Source organism: Pimephales promelas, chromosome 1 (assembly GCF_988280905.1).
Source record: "Pimephales promelas chromosome 1, fPimPro1.hap1.1, whole genome shotgun sequence".
Lineage (NCBI taxonomy): Eukaryota > Metazoa > Chordata > Actinopteri > Cypriniformes > Leuciscidae > Pimephales > Pimephales promelas.
In genome coordinates, this window is record NC_142769.1 from 10,076,401 (window position 1) to 10,099,113 (window position 22,713).

General features: G+C 36.8%; 1 protein-coding gene across 25 annotated transcripts in view; it reads left to right on the forward strand.

Annotated features, from left to right (window-relative positions):
- LOC120477782 (adhesion G protein-coupled receptor L3) overlaps nt 1–22,713 on the forward strand; it is a 375,074-nt gene that overhangs the window by 200,179 nt on the left and 152,182 nt on the right. For 21 of the 25 annotated variants that reach the window (XM_039669601.2, XM_089125499.1, XM_089125755.1 and 18 more), the window contains one exon: nt 13,450–13,464. The exons of the other annotated variants lie outside the window; for them this stretch is intronic. In XM_039669601.2, coding sequence (XP_039525535.2) covers nt 13,450–13,464 — 15 coding nt within the window. The remainder of the gene's footprint in view (nt 1–13,449; nt 13,465–22,713) is intronic. 25 annotated transcript variants of the gene reach the window in all.

Here is a 22,713-nt window from a genome sequence, read left to right on the forward strand (position 1 = left end):
TAATCTGTAGCCTACTCTTTTTGCATATTTAAAAAAATAGTAGGTAGTATGCTGTATACTGAATTTGCATTCTGAGTCAGAGATAAGGGAGTAAGGGAAAGCGACATAGCTTTTAAACTCCAAATAGATAAGAGAAGGAGCTCTTGAAACCTAGTGGGCGGGGCATCTGAGATCAGGTCAAAGTGATGTCTGTAGTCATGTAGTCAGGTCTTGGTTTGATCGAAAAAAAAGAAAAGAAAAAAAAAACAGAAGTCAGGGAAGGATATTTGGTCAGGGCGACAAATGTGAACACTTTTTGGTGTTTGGCTGTGGAAGATTGTGGTAGGTATTATGTTTTTGCTGTAGGGAAGGCGTTTGATAAGAGAGTTTGACGTGTGTTGGTATTCATTGAGAAAGACCACCAGTGAGTGTCTGACTGACAGCCAGCGTTTCTCCCATTACACATCAAATACAAAACGCCCCGGAACAGCGAAGGTGATTTTGTGTTCATGCTGACCCTGAGTGATGGACACTGCTGTCGGTGTCTGGAGCTATTGGTGGCATTATTATATACTTCAAAAACTCTTCAGAAGAATTCAAGGTCAGGCCTAAAGCACACACACAAGCACAATCTCACCTATCATCAATTCACACAGTTTCCAAATCAACCCTGTAATCGTTCTGATTTTAAAATACTTGTTTGCCAGTTTAATGTGCAGAGTGTTCTGACGTCAACTTTTGCAGTTGCAAACTAATTAAAATCTAAAAAATGGAAGCTGTTCCACAGTGAGCGAGGGACAAATAACGGCTGTCTTCACATTGACTGCCCATATCGAGCCAATGGTCTGTTCAGACTCTTTACCAGGTGTACCACAGATATTTAATTAGCACTTAATTACTTTCGCCTTAAATCCAGATCCCAATAATGCCGTTTCAGCAGGACTGAAGATAATGGCTGGCCCAGCATGCAGTGTGCCTGTGTGTGTTCAGATGCGGCCCTTTGTCTTTTGTGTGTCTGCACAGAGAGAATCGCTTTATGGATTCTGGCCTTTATGAGGGCAATAGAACGAGAGCTGATTGTTTTGGCAGGTTTTTTTTGCACCTGCGTCTTTCTCTCGCCGTAATCAATCTTCCGTGCATAAGCTGATATCGCTCTGCGCGGTTCGCATTCAAGGTTCTGTAGCCTTGCCAGACGATTCGCCATCATCGGGCTTTTAACAAACGACACCTGTGCCATGTTACCAGGACGACCCGCTGTTTGCACAACACCGCCTCGCTGAGCGTCGTCCAATCAGAGCACGCGATCCGAGCGTGGAAACCAGTAGGCTGGTCATATTGGCGTCTGCCGACCTTTTGCTCATATGCAGCTGTGTGATGTGCAACCAATCAGCAGTTAATTACCCTGATTCTGAACGCCAGTTAATTGGTCTTGGCAGTATCTGGATGCCATCAGGTGTTTATCATACGCAGGTGATTACAGGTATCGGTTGGGTTTGAATCCGATTAAAACCAGAGCCAAGACATCGGCTTCTGGACGTGTTCACCCGCCCCTCCTGAACCCAAGCTGCGCTGAGAGGTTCAAAGGAGATTTGGAGAGATCGGGGCATCCAAATAAGTGTCTGCTGGGCTTTCGCCCCAAAATCACAGAATATAATCAATGAGGACAGCGCTGAAGACCGCCACCGCGCTGGAAAACAGATTGCGCCCACAAGCAGCTCGCGGAAATAATCTAAATCTCCTTTCCAAACGGCTTGGCTCCTCTCGAAGCTTTTCGATCCAACTGTCCACAGAGGATGCAGACAAAATCAGTATCAGATTATGGATATACAGAGACTGAAACGATAGTCTTGTGGGTTTATTAATTTAGGTTGTTTTTAGGTCAGTAATTGAATCAACGAGACCCATAATGAGTCCCATGTTTCATCTGCTTGTCTGAATTTTGACCCTGAAGAGGACATGTGGCCAGAACAGAAGTCGAGTCTGCTTTTGGACACAATAACTCTGGCACAGATTGCTTCAACATTTTTTTTTTCTTCGGGAATATGGTGCAATTTGGTGTACAATGATTTTAAAGCAAGAGAGACATCAATCCTGTTGTTGTTGTGAGAAGTATTAGGTATGTATAAATTGAACTGAGCATGAAAATTCAGTACTTTTAAACACATCAAATTGACCCTTTGCTAAGCCACGCCCGAAAACCGCCACTGGCCAATCGCGTTTTAGCAACCGTAACTAGGCGCGGGAGGTCTGGCAAGCTTTCGAGCGAGGGAAACATGCTAAAGCATTGTGCGTATGGATTGTGCAAATCTGATACCTGGTATCCTAAAAGTTTGGACGGGGGAGTGTAATTGTTTTCCTTCCCAAAAATCTAAAGGCCAAGGGGAGAAATGATGTGCGTTAAGCAGTGTGGGAGACCCATTCACAACTAAATTTTGACCTATTGCTTGGAAATATTGATGGTTATTTGGTCATAATGCATATATTTTAACGTAAAATAAGACGATTAAAGACAAGACGGAGGCTCACTGACATACTTTCAAATATATTTCAGCACTTTGTTAATCGACGGCCTACGACACCAGTGCATACCAGTGATGCGCGGGTCAATGTATAAACAACCCGCACCCGACCAATGTTTTCAACTAACCCGCCCGCAACTCGGACCGCAAAAAAAGTAAGAAAATATTGTACCCGACCCGCTTCCTGACCGCATTTTTTAAAAGTAGTAAATGCTCATCGTAGCGTCATTTGGCCATAGACGTCATCATAGCATCGCAAGAAGACATACACATTGGTCATCATCTTTCATTATTTCAGCAAATGTTTGGCACACTTTTCTCTTTCTCTTTGTGTATGGAGCTTCCACTCCCCAGTCTTCACCTTTTCTCTTGCCGCCTCAATCTCACTGCAGACTGTAGTGATCATGGCTGGTTCGTGAACGAATCGTTCTTTTGAACCATCTCTTTTTAGTGAATCGTTCGAAACAGTTCGCGTCTTGCGTCAGTGCTGATCCACAAGTTACTAAAGTTACTCACTTTCAGACATGCCTGACAGTCCCTCCAAATCGAAATAAACCAATATCCCGAAGTATATTTTATTTCAGTAACTCCAACAGTTCACTGAGTCACGCCACTGCTGAGAGAAGTGATGAGCTCGAGCAGCTGATACTGCGCATCCGTGTACTATCGAACGCACAGGTACAACGGTTCTCGCGTCACCAGTACAGAACCGAGAACTGTTTAGACGGAGCTTCGGCTCATGGGACCTTATTTCGGAAATAAATATGAATGGTAGTCAATGGCGAGAGACAACTTATCTTTTTGTTCCGTCTGAACTGTGCCCTCAATTACACATATGATGTTTGCCAATTTAAAAGATGATTCTGAAAGTCAAAAACGTCGCAGTTTGTCATAAAACAGAAGAGTAACATTTAGTTTTATGTGAAAATCACTCTATGAACTACATCTCCCGGGAAGTGAAACAACGAGTGAGATCCGCTGCTCGTGTGTGTGCAGTCTGGTACAAAACACTCAGGTATGACGGCGTAATGTTACCATTATAAAGTAAGAAACAATGACAGACAATAGCCTCAGTAAAGTTAGCTTCATTCATTGAGAGAAAATGTGCGCCTTTGGGGTTTGTAGTCTTTGTAATTACGTATTTTCACAGTCTCAACGGTTTTACATCAAACTGTGACTTTCTTTACTTTAAAATGTATCTTTTAAATTGACAAACATCATATGTGTAATTCAGGGCGCAATTCAAACGAGATCAAAATATTTGTTGTCTTTCGCCATTGACTACCATTCAATATTTTTCCGAAATAAGGTCCCATGGTGGTCGACCGGAAGGGGAGGGGACTTAGGCTCTCTACAGATGTGCCAGCCGCGGAAGCTTGACAGGCATAGCAACAGTAACTAGGGAGGGCAGGGCTTAGTGAAGGGTCAATTATTCTGCCTCCCTTTAAAATGGTGATTCTTAGCCTGACCCACCTTAGAGTGACCTATAGAGTATATCAAGCAATTACTATCCAAGTGCATAATACATAACATCTGTTGAATTATAATAGTAAACAATTTTACAAAGTGCTACATTTGATCACCAAATGTCAGTCATTTTTAAAGGCTAAGGAGAAGTTTTTGTCAAGGTGAAACCTCCAAACATTTTTTTTATATGTCTAGCCTTGGATGCTCTTTACAGGACATCCTGTGTAGTAAAAAATATGTCAGAGAAATTAACTAACATATAATGTCCACTATAGGATTGGATAGGGTAGGAGAGGATATGGGTAGGATAGGATATAAGGCAGGAGGGGATAGAATAGGATAGGATATCATATAATGTCATCATATTAATATTTAGACATCCCACATTTTACTAACTTTAATAGCAAAAACTGCTGACCTCATAACAAAATGAATGAATATAAAATAAAACTGTTCATATGGTATTTCATTTGATATCCTGAGGTTGATGATTGACATTAAGCACTGATCTTTTGAAGAGGGGACGAGTTTCAGCCCCTATTTTGTTCCCTTTAATGGAAAGGCATGGTTATGTGTTAAAGTCAAATCACAGCTGTTGCATGGTAACGCTTTTAACCTTGTTAATCTAGTTTTCGTTATTAGCCGGCCGTTTTTGATTTTTAATTCAGAAGGATTATTCACGCATCAACACCTCAAACTCACACCTGCTGTTGAATATGTTCTGCCTGTGTGTGTGTGTGTGTGTGTGTGTGTGAGAGAGAGAGGGGATTCATTCACCTGACTGGTATTTCTATGTGGTTTTGATCAAGTGTGAAGAGTAGGATTGACCGGTTATGTTTCGTGACAACTGGACTCTCTCATCATTTCAGAGAGCAGCTAGATATATTTGTGCATTTAAACTGTGCATAAAATAAGTTTTAACCACCTTAACTAAAATGTAAATTTTAAAGATGGTAGATGGTCTTTCACTGTGAACGTATAAGTTTTAGTCACAGAGCAGGGCCTGAAATTGACACCCGACCACCTGCCAAATGCGGGTGAATTTTGCTATTGGCGGGTAACACTGTCAATCTACCTGCCACATTGGTGGGTAGCCAATGAGAATTGAGTGATTCATTAGGATTTTTACATTTCAACGAAGTCCGCTATTGCGGTGGACTTTAGCTAAAATGTGGCGGCACATTACTGGGGTAAAGAGGCCAGCTGAAACAAAACAAACAGCCAACAAAAAGATGAGGATGAGAAAAATAAAAGTAAAGAAGACATTTTAATACAAAGTGAACAATCGGCGGCAATGGCAAGGTTCGTGAGCGGCTGATTCATGACAGCGACTGTTCTTTCGTAACGTTCATGCGATCAGAAAGAAGATGAGGCTCTTTTTCTGACTACGTGTGCGAGTATTAAACTGTTGATGAGATGGGATGAGATAATGTAATGCGTCGCTGTTGTAGGTTACAGTACAATGACAGTTGCACAGATGTGTGTGCGTGTGCAACTGTGCATGTTGGGAGTTGGGAACCGGTGAGAAAATGTCCGGTACCCGGTAATTTTATCAGTAATAACATTATTAATTTAGTTCATATTTAACCGTTCCTGAACGCTGTAACTAAAAGCTGTTAAGAGTAAGACCTGTACGTGACTAAATCCGCCATCAACACAGCCGCGTGTGATTTGTTTACGAGCTGCGGTAGGTCTATCTGTTGAGTATATACTATATATGTTGTGTGTGTGTGTGTCTGTCAAAATCAATGAATAAAAATATTTTTTTTTTATGTATGTTATTAGAGTTATTATTACTTGACAGCACTTAAATGTGTGTTCTTACAAGTTAAAGAACAATATTGTGAAATTCCCGGGTTTGTTTTTTTTTTTTTTTTTTTAACGTTTATGAGGCAAAAAAAAATGGCTGGTAAAAAGTCTCTGTGGCGGGTGAATTTTTAAATCCACCTGCCACAGTGGCCGGTGGCCGAAAAAATTAACTTCAGGCCCTGTCACAGAGGTATACTTTATTGATCCAATTTAGGAAATTAAAGTGAATTAGCTGCAATACATCAACAATAAAGTACTCACAGTACACACAAAACCGCTAGGGCGGTTGCGCTCCATTTGTCAGAAGACTTTGATTTTACTTATATGATACTAATTATACTAATATGATAGTATTTGTAACAGCAGTGTGGTGCTCGATATTGAATTTGAAGCAACTTCATCACAAATGTGTAACTGCAACCAATCAATCAATCAATTAATCAATTGGTATATTTTAGTTTACTGTAAATGCTTGTCAGGACCACAGTACATTTTAACCATATTTCAAAGACAATTGAAGTAATTATGAAGTTACATACACAGAGTCGGCGCCAGAGCAGATCTACTGGAGGGGCATTGGGTCATCAGTGGGGGGGCACTGCCGTTTAAGAAATATTTTGACGCAAAAAAACAAAAAACGAAACACCTTTTATTATTATAATTATTATTTATAATTATTATTTGCGAATTTCCCCACCACTTTTTGCCAGGGTCGATGTTGTCCCGGAACTTTTATACATCTCGATCTCGCGGCACGGATGTACCAATACAAATAAATAAAACATATCCGCATTCATTTGTTAAATAAGAGGCGATATAGCACGCTGAAATGTGTTGTTTTTTAAATCAAGTGATCAAAGTGCTCGGTGACTCGATCTGTGGTGCTGAAGTGTTCTCTTGTGGCTCGCGCTGCCACAATAAACATCTTCACACGGACGCGCGCTTGATCTGTTGCGGCGAAATCTCTATTCGTACCGGTGAATTCCAAAGTAAAATGCACTCAAACATGTCCCTGCTTGACAACCACTGATAAACATAATCGGTTTTATTGATGGGGGAAAAAAAATAATTATGCGAGTGTGGGTTAGAACCCAAAATCTTTTGCACGCCAGTCTAAGGTTTTACCACTGGACCACTACAGCACTTACAATGAAAAGTCGGATTGGATGTATCTATATATTAGATCCACTTAGACAAAAAATTAAACACAATGTACTATTTAAATAGATTGCTGAACATTTGGTATTGTATAGCCTACATCTGATTTATGATTTAGAAACTGTGGTAGGAGGGGCATCAATGAGCGCTAGGGGGGGCACGGCCCTCGAATGCCCCACCATAGCGCCGACCCTGTACATACAGATGTACTTAAATCCTGCTTAAGTGGGTGAAAAACACTCTCAAGTTCAAATAATTGCATTTATATACATATAAACTATAATTCATTTTCATTTAATTTCAAACGGTTCCAGCAGGAAGTTTGCCAATATAGGATGCAACAATATTAGCATTTGCATTTCTCATTGTTGTCGTTCTCCATAGTCCGTGTTTGTGTGTTTGACTTTGTAAAGAGCTGGTGTCAAGCGTTAATTGTTGATCTTGCAGTTCGGTGGAAATCACAGTCCCAAAGCACTTAATTTCCCTTTAACACTCACACTCACAAACCCTCCAGACGCACTACAGCAATCAAGCACAATCACCATCATCACAACATCCATTCATTTTTAGACTTTTAAGTGCTGTCAGGGTCTCCCGTGTCTGAGGCGGGTGAATCTGACCAAATGTCTGGGTGACATTTCAGCATAAGATAAAAAAGAAATGGCATTTTACATTAGACTTACACTTTATCTGAAGCAATGTATACCGTTATTCAAGGTCCATTTTCAGTTTGTGTTTGTGGAAACAAGGCATGACCTAGCATCATGTTTTTCCATTAAGCTTCAGAAATGAAAATTCAGGAACAAAAGAATGAAAAAGACCCCTTCATAACCTAATGTGTTCAAATACTTAAGAGTTTTTTTTCTTCTTTTTGTCAAAATGAAATGAAAATTCTTATCATTTTACTCACCCTCAAGTTGGTCCAAAGCTAAGAATTTCTTTCTTCAGTTGAAAACAAAAGACAATTTTGAAGGGCCTTGTTGACTTCCATAATATTTGTTTTTTTTATATACTGGAAGAAGTCAATGATACGAAGCTGCTAAAAGGATATGGTGAAGAAAAAAAATAGATGGGAGGAATAATTGTTGTGGAATAATTGTTGTTGTTTTTTTGCTTTCTCTCGCAAATGTTTTGGTTCCCCCGAGAATTTTTTCGTTCACTCGCAAATAACACAAAAGTTTTGCGAGCGAAGTTTCTCAGGGGAACAAAACATTGATTATTTTTCCTCCCATCTCATATTTTTTTCCACCCCCTCTGAGCTCCATACAATGGGGCCCAAAAATATCATATTTTTTGTTCAGCAGAAGAAAGAAATTCATACATATTTGAAACAACTCGAGGGTGAGTTGATGGTGACATGATTTTCATTTTTGGGTGAAATATCCCTTTAAATTAATAATAATAATAATAATAATAATATCTATTATTATTATTATTATTATATTAATAACATATTATTATTATACAAAATAATGATAATAATTAGTAACCATTAGTAATTATTATTAATAATAGATTTACTAAATACATTTTTTTTTACATGATGAGAATGAGATATTTGCTTAATTGTCATGAAGATAATGTCTGCATGAAAATTCTAGTTGTAGTAGTAATAAAGTGAACTAAATAAAAAGGGTTTATTGACTCTAAACAAAGGTAATAAGGTATAATAACTTATTTCTTTGATTTCACTGTATTTCTTTTCCCAGACATGCTGTTGACAGCTGTCATGACTCTTTCTCTCTCTGCGAGTCAAAATGATTGCCATGTATTGACATGCTAGTTGTAACATGGTTGCCTTGGTGTTTGATGCATTGACATGGTTTAAGTGATGTTGTTGCCTGTAGCGATGGAAGCTTGCTTGAGGAAATGTGTGTGTGTGTGTGCGCATGTGTGCTCAGCCAGTGAAAAACCTGTAGCCTGTAGTTGCTAAATCATCTGTGCTGACATGCTCTAATATATGTTTACTCTTATCAGCTACACACACATTTCGATTCATTCATAATTCTCTGCATAAAGGCAGGCCACAACAACTCTTGCCCCACCACCTTAGAGGTCAAATAGCAAACGGTTTAATTCGAGTTTGAGGTTGTTGCTAGTTTGGACTTTATCTGACAACTTGAAAATTGCTCTTAATACACCTGTTTTCTCGTTCTTAATGATACATTTCACTGAGGAGACAAAACATGTTTCTTATCTGCTAAACGCACAGACTTAAAGTCAGTGTGAAATGCCATTTACATTACTTACGTAATGTGATCAATTTCAGAGGGAAGCTGCATATTCAAAGATAAAATATGAGATGGATCCTTCTGGAATTGATGAGATGATGAAAGGTTTCTATGACAGGTGTTGGGACAGGATGACATGTGTCGCTCGCCAGCGTAGAATATTTCAGCCCAGGATGTGCTAAATAAAATAGTATTATCTAAAAAACATCACTGTCAGTCTCTAAAAACTAGTGCACATAACTTTATTGAATGCATATTTTTAAAACTACTGAATGTTTTGTAAGAAAAAAAATATAATATTGAGAATAAGTTTTTTTTTAACTAATAATAATCTTTCATCATATTTTAGTGAAGTACACTTGTTTTGATGTGTTGACTAACATGCTAAAGCACGCCAAGTAGTTGATTATATTTTTATAATTTGTTGTTATCATAATAATATAATATTATCATTTTAAATGTGTAATTACAAAAATATTCCGATGTCTTTTAGTTTACTATAAATGCTTATATTAATAAGCTCAACAGTACAATTTGATTATAATTTGAAGTACCCGATGCGATATTATCTTTAAAGTTAATATATTTTGAATTCCAACCTTTTTATTTATTTTTTTATTTTTTTATTTAAATAGATATATTTTAGTGTGATGTGATTATCACCACTGAACTGCAGGTACAACAGAAATTATACAATTTAAATATACATTTAATAAAATAAAATCAAAATAACTATAATACATGTTCATGTTATCGCAATTAACAATTAAGTGTTGCAATAAAGTTTCCAAAAAACATCACTTACAGTTCACAATTAAAGGTGCAATAGGCTTGTGTATGACATCACAGCTTGTGGGCGGGGCCTCGTCTCAAGTTCCTTTTCATGTTGAATTTGTGTAGTGTGATTTTGAGCTGTTGAGCTATACAGACACGGCTCTAAAAATAATCTCATTGCAGTCTTTCAGTCTCTAATCACTTTGCTACCCACTGGTTTGAAACAACCCTCCCTCACACATGTGTGTGTGTGTGTGTGTGTGTGTTATAGAAATGACCTTGTCTCACACTTACATGATTTCTCTTGGACAGTGAAACCCAGCTGGTACCCATGGCAGCAGAGTGGTGTCCATGGCAACTTGCTGGTCCTCGCTATGGTGACCTTTGATTTTAGGGGTCTTCTGACACCTTATGTCAATAAGCTCCGCCCATATTGCCTCATCCCAACATGAGCACATTAATGAATGAAGCAGAAATAGAAGCTCAGTTCCACAATCTGGGTGCCTGTCTAGTGGAAAATGAAGCAGTCAGTAACGTTAACATTATTTTGTATAAAAAAATAACTTTAAATGTAATGAGCATAGCTTAAGCTAGTCTATCTGTCTAGGTGCAAGATATCTTCACTCCCGTCCCGAACATTTCTTCACGCTCAAACATGCAGCACTACAGCAATTGAAACAATTATTAAAAAGATTGTAATGAATTTTAATGTTTGACGTTAGGCTAACGCATGAATCAATGCGATTCATTTCAAAACATTGATGCGACAGACACAAGTCGCATCTGATATACAAATGGGTTTACAAGTGGGGACCATAGATTTGTCTAATATTTCACTGCATTTGTAATAGCCAACATATAGTGAAATTAGCCAACATCTGAAAAACATTGAGTAGCAAGATCAGTATGGTTTAGCCCAAGGTTTCCACTCCATTTTTAATGTCTTAAGAGGGAATCTGCAGTAATATTCAGGTAATTTCGCATATCGCATATTCAGGTTCTTATGTGTGTAGTTAGCCTATATAAAATGGAGAGTGGCGTCAGCATTAGGAATATCTGTACCCCCCCGAAGGATTTATAAAAGAGTTACTCTCTAGCTGTCTTTTTTCTTTTTTTGACTGTTTGGATGGTAATCTGGTTAATCCTGTTTTATCAAAATAAAGGATTATAGAACAGATCATGCATAGTTGCACATATACACACGTTTAACCATTGTGTGTGTGTGCATGTGTCCGTGTGTGTGATCTGGCATATGTGATTACAACGTTAAGGTGGTTGTCCTTCCCCTGTCCTCCTCTGTCCTTCCTGTGTCCTCGTAAACCAAAACATACTGAACGATGGTTTTATTTTTATTTTTTATAAGATTTGCATTTTATATAATTACAATGTAAAATAATTGAATATTTTATATTTGAATATATTGTAAAATGTATTTCCCCCCTGTGATGCATACTAAATTTTAAAGGGGACATATCATGCTAAATTTACTTTTTTCATAATTTTGTTGTATATTTTGAGTGTTTATAAGTACAGAAAAGTTGAAATTATTCTCTTCAGGTGCTTCGTTAATATCTTTATATTCTGTTTTGGTCATGTTTTTCAACCTGTTTCAATTTTTCTGTTCTCTATGACGTTTTTTGAACAATTGCGTCACGGTATTTGCAGCGGAACTGACAAATAAAGACATTGACTACCGGCCCAACACTTCGAGCAATCCGCCATTATTATTTCTCACTCCGATTTTGTAGTCCAAGCTCAATGATGCAGAAGTTACGAGAGGGCAAGTCAAAATGTTCGGTTGTTGGATGTAGTGACCTGAAGCACTTCAAGGATTCCAACTTCAACAACCTCCGCCATTATAAAGAAGGGTTTGCCGATCGACTTCGACTGAAAGAGGGGTAAATTCCTTCTATCTTTGGAGACGACGAACAGAGCATTTCGATAATAAAAATAAAGTACTTTACTTTCTTAAAACAAATGGTGGTCATGGTTTAGCAGTACGTTTGTCTTTCTTTGTTTTTGTTTTGAAGTAACGTTACACGTCTGCAGTATTATTGTTCTTGAGTTCCATCAATGGTCATTTAGCTTCTGATGCTTTTCTAAACGTATCATATTATCAATACAGATTTTTAGTGGTAAGATTACACCATAGTCATTTATCTTGTCAGTGTGCTTGTTTTAACAAGAGAAATAATTGACTTTCACTTATAACACAATATGGTTAACGATACATTGCATTACATCTACATGAAGACGTTGTTCTGCAGGTTCGTCGTCGTATTTTTCAACTCGCTTGCTCTGGATCGCACATGTAAGGCTTGAAGGACAAGTCTTCCGTTGTTGACATTTTGTTAAAGTGTGAATAAAAATGTTCTTTGACTCTATATAAACATTATCTCTAATCAAACTACAAAAATGGCCGAACGGGGTGGAGTTGAACCGACCGTGAACTCAGCGACCTGAAGAGCGGGCGGGCTATGACACATCTCCTTTTTATTTAAAGAGGCCGCACCAAAACGAGTTGCTCACAGACGCACATCAGAAAAGGCGTAGAAAAGGGGCCTGTGGAGCTATAATAATGAGGAATTCAGACAGTTTCGCTTTATATAGATCTCAAATTTATGATTTATTTTTAAAAAGGAATGATTTAAAAGCATGATATGTACCCTTTAAGTCTTCAGTGTCACGTGATCCTTCAGAAATCATCTTAATATCATCCTAATTGCTGCTCAACAAACATTTCCTATGTTGAAAACAGTAGTTCTGCTTCGTTGTGTGGAAACTGATACTGATACACGGATACATTTAGGATTGTTTGATGAACAGAAGGTTAAGAATAGCATTTAATTGAAATAGAAACAGGTTGAAAACAGAGGTTTTGTGAGATTTCTCTTGCTTCTAAGCTATTTGTCCTTAAACTTTAGTTAAGTAAACTTCACATACACTTTAACAGATTGATTTGTGATGATTTATGTGATTAATGATGTGACATGTCAGTGTGTGTCTCTCTGTTTGATTTCATTGCTGAATTCTCTTTTATAATTCAATGTTTTATTCATTTACAGTACTCCTTCCTTAGACACACGCATAATCGCACACACACACTATAATTTGAGTTTTTCTTTCTCCACAGGACACTGCTGAATGGTTTGCTTGTACGCAAATATGTTTTTTTCCTTGTGTTTTGTCGGGTGCAGACAATACGAATTCTGAGACAAATCTGAGGAAAATGTTGGGAATCTTGCTTGAGTCTGACACTGTCAATCGTGACAGAGATGTGTATCATAGAGTCTGACAGTCTGATGTCACACAACCTGACAAGCAACAATCATAAAGGACGAGCACAAATCACACAGTTTGCACCGACTTTGTTGTAACACAAGAACGGATGCTTATGGTTTCTTTTATCATCAGATTGTTCTGGAAAAGAAGAAAAAGTTCAATCATTATTGTATTGCTCTGATATTCTCTCTTTGTCTCTTTGTTTTTTTCTCCTCCATGCCTAAAATTAGAGGTGGAACAGAAAGGTAAAGACGTGTTTTTTTTCACCCCGTATAGCATCTGTATGTCGGTTCCCTCGCAACGTAACATTTTCTCATACATTTATTCATTACTAGAGAGATTATTTTTGACACTGGCTCGGTTACAGTGATATTTAAAATTCAAACTCACTGTGTGTTTGCTAATATTGGTTAACACTTTACATTAAGGTTCATTAGTTAACATTAACTAAGAATTAACAATACTTTTGTTAATCTGTGTTATTGTTGATTTCAACATTTACTAATACTTTATTAAAATCTTGTTAACATTAGTTAATGCACTGTGAACTAACATGAACAAACAACGAACAGCTGGATTTGTATTAAGTAACATTAACAAAGATTAACAAAAACAGTAACAAATGGTTAGTTAATACATTAACTGTTGTTTAATTAATGAACCTTATTGTAAAGTGTTACCGTAATATTATATGTTATTGGAGGAAATGTTATGTATGTGGCGGAGATGGTGCTGTGGTGGGCTCATGTTTTCTCGTTGTGTTCACCTTCATTTCAGTACATTTGTGTTATAATGCTCTTCTGGTGCTGCTGAAAATGTAGAAAGAAAGAAAAAAAAACATGTGTCATCATGTGACATTCATATTTTACAAAAGATTTTATTGGATGAAAATGAGTGGAACATTATGCTATGAATTAATGTGTTTTTAAAGAAGAGACATATTTTTAATTTTTTTATATTTTTATTTTATAATTGATTTATTTTTATTTATTTATATGTTTTTTTTTTTGCACTAGCGTTATATCTATTTACAATAAAATACAATTTTTTTAGCTGCATTTATCAGGCATGCAAAAAAAAAATCAATTAGGCAGACATCATCAAGCTTGCAAACACATGCAAATGAGATAACACTTGAAATGATAGTAAATAGTAATAAACAAACAAACATACTCATTTACATAACTGAATAGAAACTAGAAATGATCAGCATGTTTAATTCATTAAATATTTATTTAGCTAAAAAAAATAATAATCATAACATACTTTGAAGGGACCTCTTGGGAAACTAGAGATGACTCGTTTTTGAAACCATTTAAAAGCAATTTAAATGAACAGTCCAAGGGAACTGATTCATTAAATTAATCAGACTTCTCAATATGACTTGAGAGAGAGGTTTCATTATTGCTTCAGATCTCGATAATGTGAGAAATCCATTGAAAAAAGTATTATTACTGGAAAAGCTACACTGTTTTGATAAGTGCTGAGTTACTGTCACAACATTGAAAATGTGGTAAATCAGTTATTCAATTATTAGTACATTTGTATTAGTGAGGTGTCAAGCACAACAAAACACTGATGTTTATACTCAGTATAAAAATACAGATAAAGATGTAAAGTCCAATTAGGTCAAAAAAAATGTTCTTTGAAGAATTTGGTGTTGAATTCGCCTCTGCATTCAAACATGCTTAACGCGTACATTGAGCTTGTCTGTTCAGGCCTATACATATTATGTATTCTTTTTCATCTGCCAGGTAATTAGATCTTATAGCATCAGTGTATCGGCTAAGTGCTCGCAAACCCCCGTTAGCACTTTAACAGTAATGATATTCATAATCTAATTCCCATTTAAAACATCCAGTGAAGCCCAATCAATAACCCAGCCAATGAGCTGTCAGCATTTTAAATGACATCATTATGATGATAGTGCTGCTAACCTTCAGGGTGACACCATCAGATGAGAAACAGAACATAAGAACTGCTATAACACACACACACACACACACACTGAGTTATAGGTTTCCAGTGTAAATCTCAGGCAGTTTTGCATTTGGTCGGATTCAGTGTTTCACAACTGCTTCAGGGCTCAAAAATCAAGTGCCAACACTAAAAAAAAAGAAAAGAAAAAAGCCCTTAAAAACAAACTTATTAATATCACCATGAACTGCACATGCATGAAATATTCCAAAAATTAACTTGGCAGGCTGAATTGGAAATGTGACCATTTTTGTTTCCAAAGGCCTCTTGAATTTTGATCGTTTGGTGTTTTCAGCAGTTATTGAATCATCACACAAAACACTGGGTCATGATTATTTCTGTTGCACATCACACATGCCATCCCATGTTGGCATCTGTCAAATTTGACCAAATTCAACCAAGTGGCAGATGAATATGAACCAAAATATGAACCACACATACACACACTTCTTTTCAAATAAATTGGTATATAATTCACATTAAAGGCACACCATGTAAGATTTTGGAAGAAGAGAAATAAGCAGTTTTTACCAGGACCCCGATCGGTTTTATTCTGTAGAAACCATGAAAACACTCAAGACGCTTTAATATATCATGTTCTTTATTAGACAGGTGAGCAACTGTTTGGATACATTTATCGACAGAAAAATAATCGTTGTTATACAGCTCAACACAGTTAGTCTTTTTGTTTAAATCTTGTTTTCTTGATTTACTGCGAGTACCATATTTACCATTCCTAATATCGATCTAGCTCACTGCAGTGTGCAACAAGTGCCTCACATAGCAGCCGCCGAGCAAACGCTCGAACACACTGAAATGTATCTAATATGATAAATCAGCGCTGCGTTACCCCATACACGCGTGACCGGCAGAAGCGGAAACCACTAGAGGTCACTAGAGAACAGTATAATAAAATAATTTAAAATAAAATACCTTAAAACTTCAAATAATAGCCTGGACTTTTATTTTCCCAAATCGTCGAACTGCACTGGCTTGTATTTGAGATAGGCGTCTATATGAGACAGGCCTGTATAATTTAGTGTTGAGATGTTGTTCATTGAATGTAGGCCTAGAGTCTCTAATCTCTAAAAATCTCCAAATACTGGCTTGTATTTGAGATAGGCGTCTATATGAGACAGGCCTTTATAATTTAGTGTTGAGATGTTGTTCATTGAATGTAGGCCTAGAGTCTCTAATCTCTAAAAATCTCCAAATATCTCCAAATGCTCCACGTGAAACTGCGGTCTTACGACCTTTTACTATTGTGTCAATTGATTTTAATTAATGTGCGCAAGGGAGAATGCTAGACAGCGCTCACGCAGGCGGGGCTCTCTCTCTCTCTCTCTCTCTCTCTCTCTCTCTCTCTCTCTCTCTCTCTCTCTCTCTCTCTCTCTCTCTCTGCTCGTTTTCATTCTATTCTACATCACCCAACAATCAAAAAAGGCTTTGGCGGGACAAAAATTTGCTTTGGCGGCCGCCCAAAAGCGGACGATCTGATGGGTTTTAGAAGATTAAAAACAACCCGAAACTAAAAAAAAAACAGACCTGGCCTCTATTTGAGACCAGCCTTTATTTACCCAAACCTGCAGCCACACCAGGCGTGTAAAAGAGACAGGTGTCTATTTGGGGCTTGGCTATTATTTTAAGTTTTACGGTAAAAGGACAGCATAATAAAGGCTCCACTGCTCTTGAGCTGAGCGTTCGTGTTTGTTTCTCGTTCCAGCGCCCTCATTCCGCTCCAATGGCTTTCGTAAGAAACCTTTAATACAGAAGCGGTCATCCATGAATATGATTTCTGCCCTCCGTATTCTCCACCGGTTGAAAACAACAACTCCAATGATTCCGTGAAATCAAGGGGTCATCAAGCTACGCCTTTGCAACCCGGTCTCATCCCAAGACGTCATATAACTGACGTTTTGGGACGTCTTTTGACCATACGTCAATATTCGCCTTTTTAGGGCCCCCTTAAACGTCGGTAGATGAGGTTATGGGATCCTAACTCTACCCCAGACCTAAACCTAAAGGTAAAGCGTCAGTTGTATGACGGCCCGGGATCGCCATCTACCGACGTTTAAGGGGGCCCTAAAAAGGCGGATATTGACGTATGGTCAAAAGAAGTCCCAAGACGTCAGTTATATGACTTTTTTGGATGAGTCTGTGTTAGCCTTTGTTTTGAATAAATTACCTCTAGTGGCTAAACTACCATAGTGCGTTGCAACATTCAATAAATCAACTAGCTTGTCACTACCATATTGTCTTAAATTTTTAAGTACAATCAACTTGGATGTTTAAGTCATTTCAACTTAAATTACATTAAACTAGCATTTAAAAATGAGTTGAATCTTGTATAACATTAAAAAATTGAAAATTGCTTAACTTATTTTGATGAGTTAAAGCAATCTAAAAACATATGATGTCATAACTTATTGATCATATAATTATTTACAGTGTGATGTCACACAAGTGGTGGAGTAATAACTTATTTGAATTAATCCGTTTGAAACCGAATTAATGCCAATTTGTAGCATTTTGCTATAAATTACGGACATGGCGTCTGAGGACTAATTCTCGTTTTCTTTTCAAATATTTATTCCCAGATTTTTTAACGTACTACACAAATGTGCATGCACACTTTTAAAAAACGGCGCTTGACAATCTCTTGACAAACTAAAATACGTTCAGTACATGACAATGTATTCTAAATAGAAGAAATAGATTGTACTAAATGTCAGCTTGATTATTTTGCTCAAGATAAAGATTTATTAAGTCCACATATCATGCAAACAAGAAACTATGTTTGTAACCACAGGTCGAGAGCTGTCGTCCCAATCCACACAACTTTGCGATGCTGTTTGCGAATTTTCGTTGGAACTAAGGTTTCGGGAAACACTGACTCGTTGAATTATTGATAACGAAAGAACTTGTGACCAGAGTTGGCTAACGATGCTTTAGTTCATCAGATAAGGAACTCTAATGGGTAGCTGGTCTGAGATCGGAGGTTCAGGATGACGCGGAGAAGAGAAATGAGCAGCAGAGATGAGCATTAAAACACTGAGCGACTCGGTTGATGGTGTATGTTCCTCTTGTCCTATACCTCCTTTCTTCTTCTCTTCCTCCTCATCTCTTTCTGATGTGTTCCTCTAGCCTACTCTGCCTGTATTTATATAAGCAATAGTTCACCAAATAATAAAGCCTCTTTTACTTCCCAAATGACTACAGAATTCAAGCACTGAGGGTTGTCAAGCTTCAAAAACAACACAACTTCATACAAGGGGGCCATATGAATTATACACATTATTGTACAAAAGCCAAACGGAAGCTTTGAAGAAGTAACGGACTGATATTCAAGTGTCTCAGCAGTTACTGCCGACTTAAATTTATGTCACTCAAAGCTGTCGTTTGACTTCAGAAGACACGTATAGCCGTTATACTTTGTCATTGTCCCCGTGAAATCAAAATTGAACCTATTTACTTTGTTAGCGCATATTACTAGTCTTGTGGTGAACAATTAATCCGTGCAAGTAAAAATATATTTAAAAAATGTTTTACCTTGGTAATCTTTAATCAAAATCTGAAAAGTTACTTCCGGTCTGGAACGGTTTCTTTTTCTGATGACGTAGGTTTCACAACTTGGGTGGGGAAACGCTTAACCACTCCCCTCAAACCGTTAGTTTGCTATGAGCGAGAGATGGAGAGGATGAGCGCTAGAGTAAAACCCTGCCCTCTGTTCAATATTCCGTTTCACTTGGAAATACGTCACAGCACTGGAGAAAAATCGTTTGCAACTTCCGGTTCACGGGGACTTTAAGCTTAACTGATAAGGCCACTATGAATTGGGGCTTGCATGACTACTCATCGTCACTTGACTAGAAAGGCAGTCAACTAGATGGTGGGTCAGTGTTTCAGTCCAAAGTGACAAACTACACAAAAAAAGAGAAAGAAAACACACATAATAAAAAAAAAAGAAAAGAAAAGAATTTTTTTATAGAAAATAAAAAATTTAAATAGATACATAAATTTAAAGATACATTTATTTAAAGGTGTAGTGTGTAGATTTTAGCGACATCTAGCGGTTCGGTTGCGAGTTGCACTAATGGCTCAGCCCACTACTCCCCCTTCGAAGAAGCAGCGGTGGCTACAAGGGCGCAACTTTAGGTCTACCATTTGGGGGGGGGGGGGTTAAACTCGTGCCATATTTATTAATTTATTTATTTACTGAATAATTTTCTTTTGTAACATGCTAATTTGCCGTTCCTGTATTAGAAATACATTGTGATACTTTTATTCCACACTTCTGAGGTAGGAAATGGTTCCGAGCCCCACCTGTCCCCAATCAACCCAACAAAATGTTAAGAAACTAGGCTTTAAGTTTAACTGTTAAAATGTATTTTATTAACATCACATTGTAAAAACTTAACATCCAATAACAGCATTAAAAACTTTTAAATAGAGAAAAAAGAAAGTGCAATTATATTATCACTTTTTGCATGAAATACGAATCAAAAGAAGATAGAAAATTGTGTTTGCATTTATATAAAGCCTCTAATAACGTAAATTTCAGAAACTGAGAGTGTGGACTAACGTTAGTTGTGCTATGATTCATTTTTTCACTTTGCAAACTCCATGCAAAAAGAACAAAAAATATAATAATAATAATAATAATAATAATATCAAATTGAGCTGAAGGTGACAAATTCCTAATAATGTACGGATAAGATACGTACATTTTAACAACAAAACACATCCACTTGCACAAATTTGATAATCGGAATATCAGATCCTAATATAGCTAGCTAATTGTGAAATACTGAATACATAAATAAATAAAAGCAGATCATCAGTCATTCAGCTGTTGTGGCTGCAGTGTGACAAGCAATGAAGGAGGCGTCTCCATGGGAACCATAAAACGATACTACGATCAATAACGGTCGCCTTGAAAAACTGTTAAACTTACCTGTGAAAAGGTTAAGTAAGGCTTACATTTAAATGTGTCTTTGTTTTGTTTTGAGTGTAAATAAATGAATTAAAAAGATGAGCACAAAACCTGTTTGTCGTGCCCCACTCGTCTCTATTCCCCAACAGTAGGCCGCGCCCACGCCCCACACTTTGAGAAACAGCTAACTTAACTTACCAATGGGCTAAACTCCGTTTGGTCAGGATTTTTCTTTTTTTTGGAGCCGACCAACAATTAAAAAATTGTTGTCTGGCTGCCTTTCAATGTCCTTTACATCTTTCAATCCGTTAGCATGCACCGTCAGCTATTTCCTCAAACCATTCATTCCAGCGACTGCGCAACATAAACAAACTTGGTAGAGAAAGCGGGTTGGGTAATACTAAGTCGGTGCGGTAGGCAGAGGTACAAAAGTAATAAAAAAGTAATAATAATAATTAAAAAGAGAAAAAAAAGAGAATTATTTAGTGTTAAACTAGTTAACATAAGTCTGTGGCACGCTACGGCAGTGACACTGCTACCAGAGCTCGTCACGCCCACTCTAGTCAATGCTTGTTTGTTTGTTATTACGACATCCGTAATACACTGGTAATACGCAGTATTTCAAAAGTATCCCAGAAGTGGGATGAAGCTTCACTAAAGATAGGTGCTAAGTCTATTTTCAACGGACGCCATGTCCAAGCCGCTCCGTAAATACAAAACACAAGTTAAATATAATATAAGTCGGAGCCGTAATGCACTGCAGACGTGTGCAAAAGCAGTACCTCATTGCAGTACACAAGATCCAAGGGGCGGAGATGGGTTAAGGGTGCGGTTAGGGATCAGGGGGTGGAGATGGGTAGGAATAGAGGTGGGGTTAGGGATCAGGGGCAGAGATGGGTAGGATTAGGGGTGGGATAGGGAACAGGGAGTGGAGATGAGTAGGATTAGGGGTGGGGTTAGGGATCAGGGGCAGAGATGGGGGGGGGGGGGGGGGGGGTTGAGATCATCATAGGGGGGCTAAGCCCCCCCCTTGATGCCCGGTCACTGTAATCCTCTAAATGGACAAATCAGAGAGTTGTGTATTGTTCAGGGTTGCAAGGTTTGTGTGTGTTGTATAGGTTTCAGATACGATCCAGGTTTTAGCAGGCTTATAATGGGGCTGACGCTAGAGCTGAACGACCCACTTCATTAACCTTTATAATACCTGTAAGCGTTCAGCGCTGTATCATTTTCTCAATCGGAGATGCTCATCATGACTTCTGATGGACTCAATCGCAGAGGCAAAGGACGGTTTATTTTTCACAATAACAAGGAACAAAATGAGGTTTCCTCAACTATGGCCAATTTTGGACATTTGAGAAATACTTTTCTTACCAAAACATTTTCCCATTTATACTCAACTATACTGTGCTTAAGTATATTTGCACTTTTTTGTTGTTGCATAATTTGGTCAAAAAAAGGTAACATCTTACTTTAGATAAGGCTGAATTAATGTTAATAATTAATAATAATATAAAAATTTAAAAATATGATATCTGCACACAAATCATTTTCACACCATGAATGTTGAAAAGAAAGGGTTTGTTTTACTTAGTTTAGTATATTTTTAATTATTATATATTTTCACTTTTCTTGGATTTTTTTTATTTTTTATAAAACATCGTAAGAAGTAACTTTGGAATGCTTTATTAAGGAATACATTATTATTATAAAATGATTAATTATCCTAATTATCACAAATAATTTGAACACAATACATATTAAAAGGTTGGTAACACTTTACAATAAGGTTAATTAACATTAGTTAACTAACATGAACTAAAAATGAACAATAGTTCTACAGCATTTATTAATCTTAGTTAATATTAATTCCAACATTTCCTAATACATTATTAAAATCAACGATGAACAGCTTTATTTTTAACTAACATTAACAAAGATGAACCAATACAGTGACAAATGTATTGATCATCTTTAGTTCGTGTTAGTTAATACACCAACTAATGTTTAATTAATGAACCTTGTTGTAAAGTGTACCAAAATGTTTTATTTGACTGTTTAGATTATACATTATATACTATTTTAAATATATGTTCACTCTTTTTGCATAATTTGATAAAACATGTAAGAAGTTGGCTCAATTTAGATAAGATAAATATTTATTAAAGAAAAATATTATAATAATTGCAATACATTTTTAATTATATTAATTAATTATCTAAATTATCGATAAATATTGAAATGGTTTATTTTACTATGTTAAGTTTATATTTTTTTTTATAATTTATAATTAAAGTTTTCGCTTTTTTTGGATATTTTGGTAAAACTAATAAGAAGCAACTTTAGATTTATCAGGCAATAAATAATAATTACAACAAATGATTAATTATCTTCACAAATCTTTCATTCAATAAATACACTGGTTCTCTGTTTTGTTTAAATCTTATATATTTTAAATACATTTTCACTCTTCTTTCATAATTTGGTATAAACGTAACTTTATATACACTTTATAAAGGGAATCAATTATATTTATAACTATAATAAAATATGAATTATCTTCATGCTATAAATGTTAAACTGG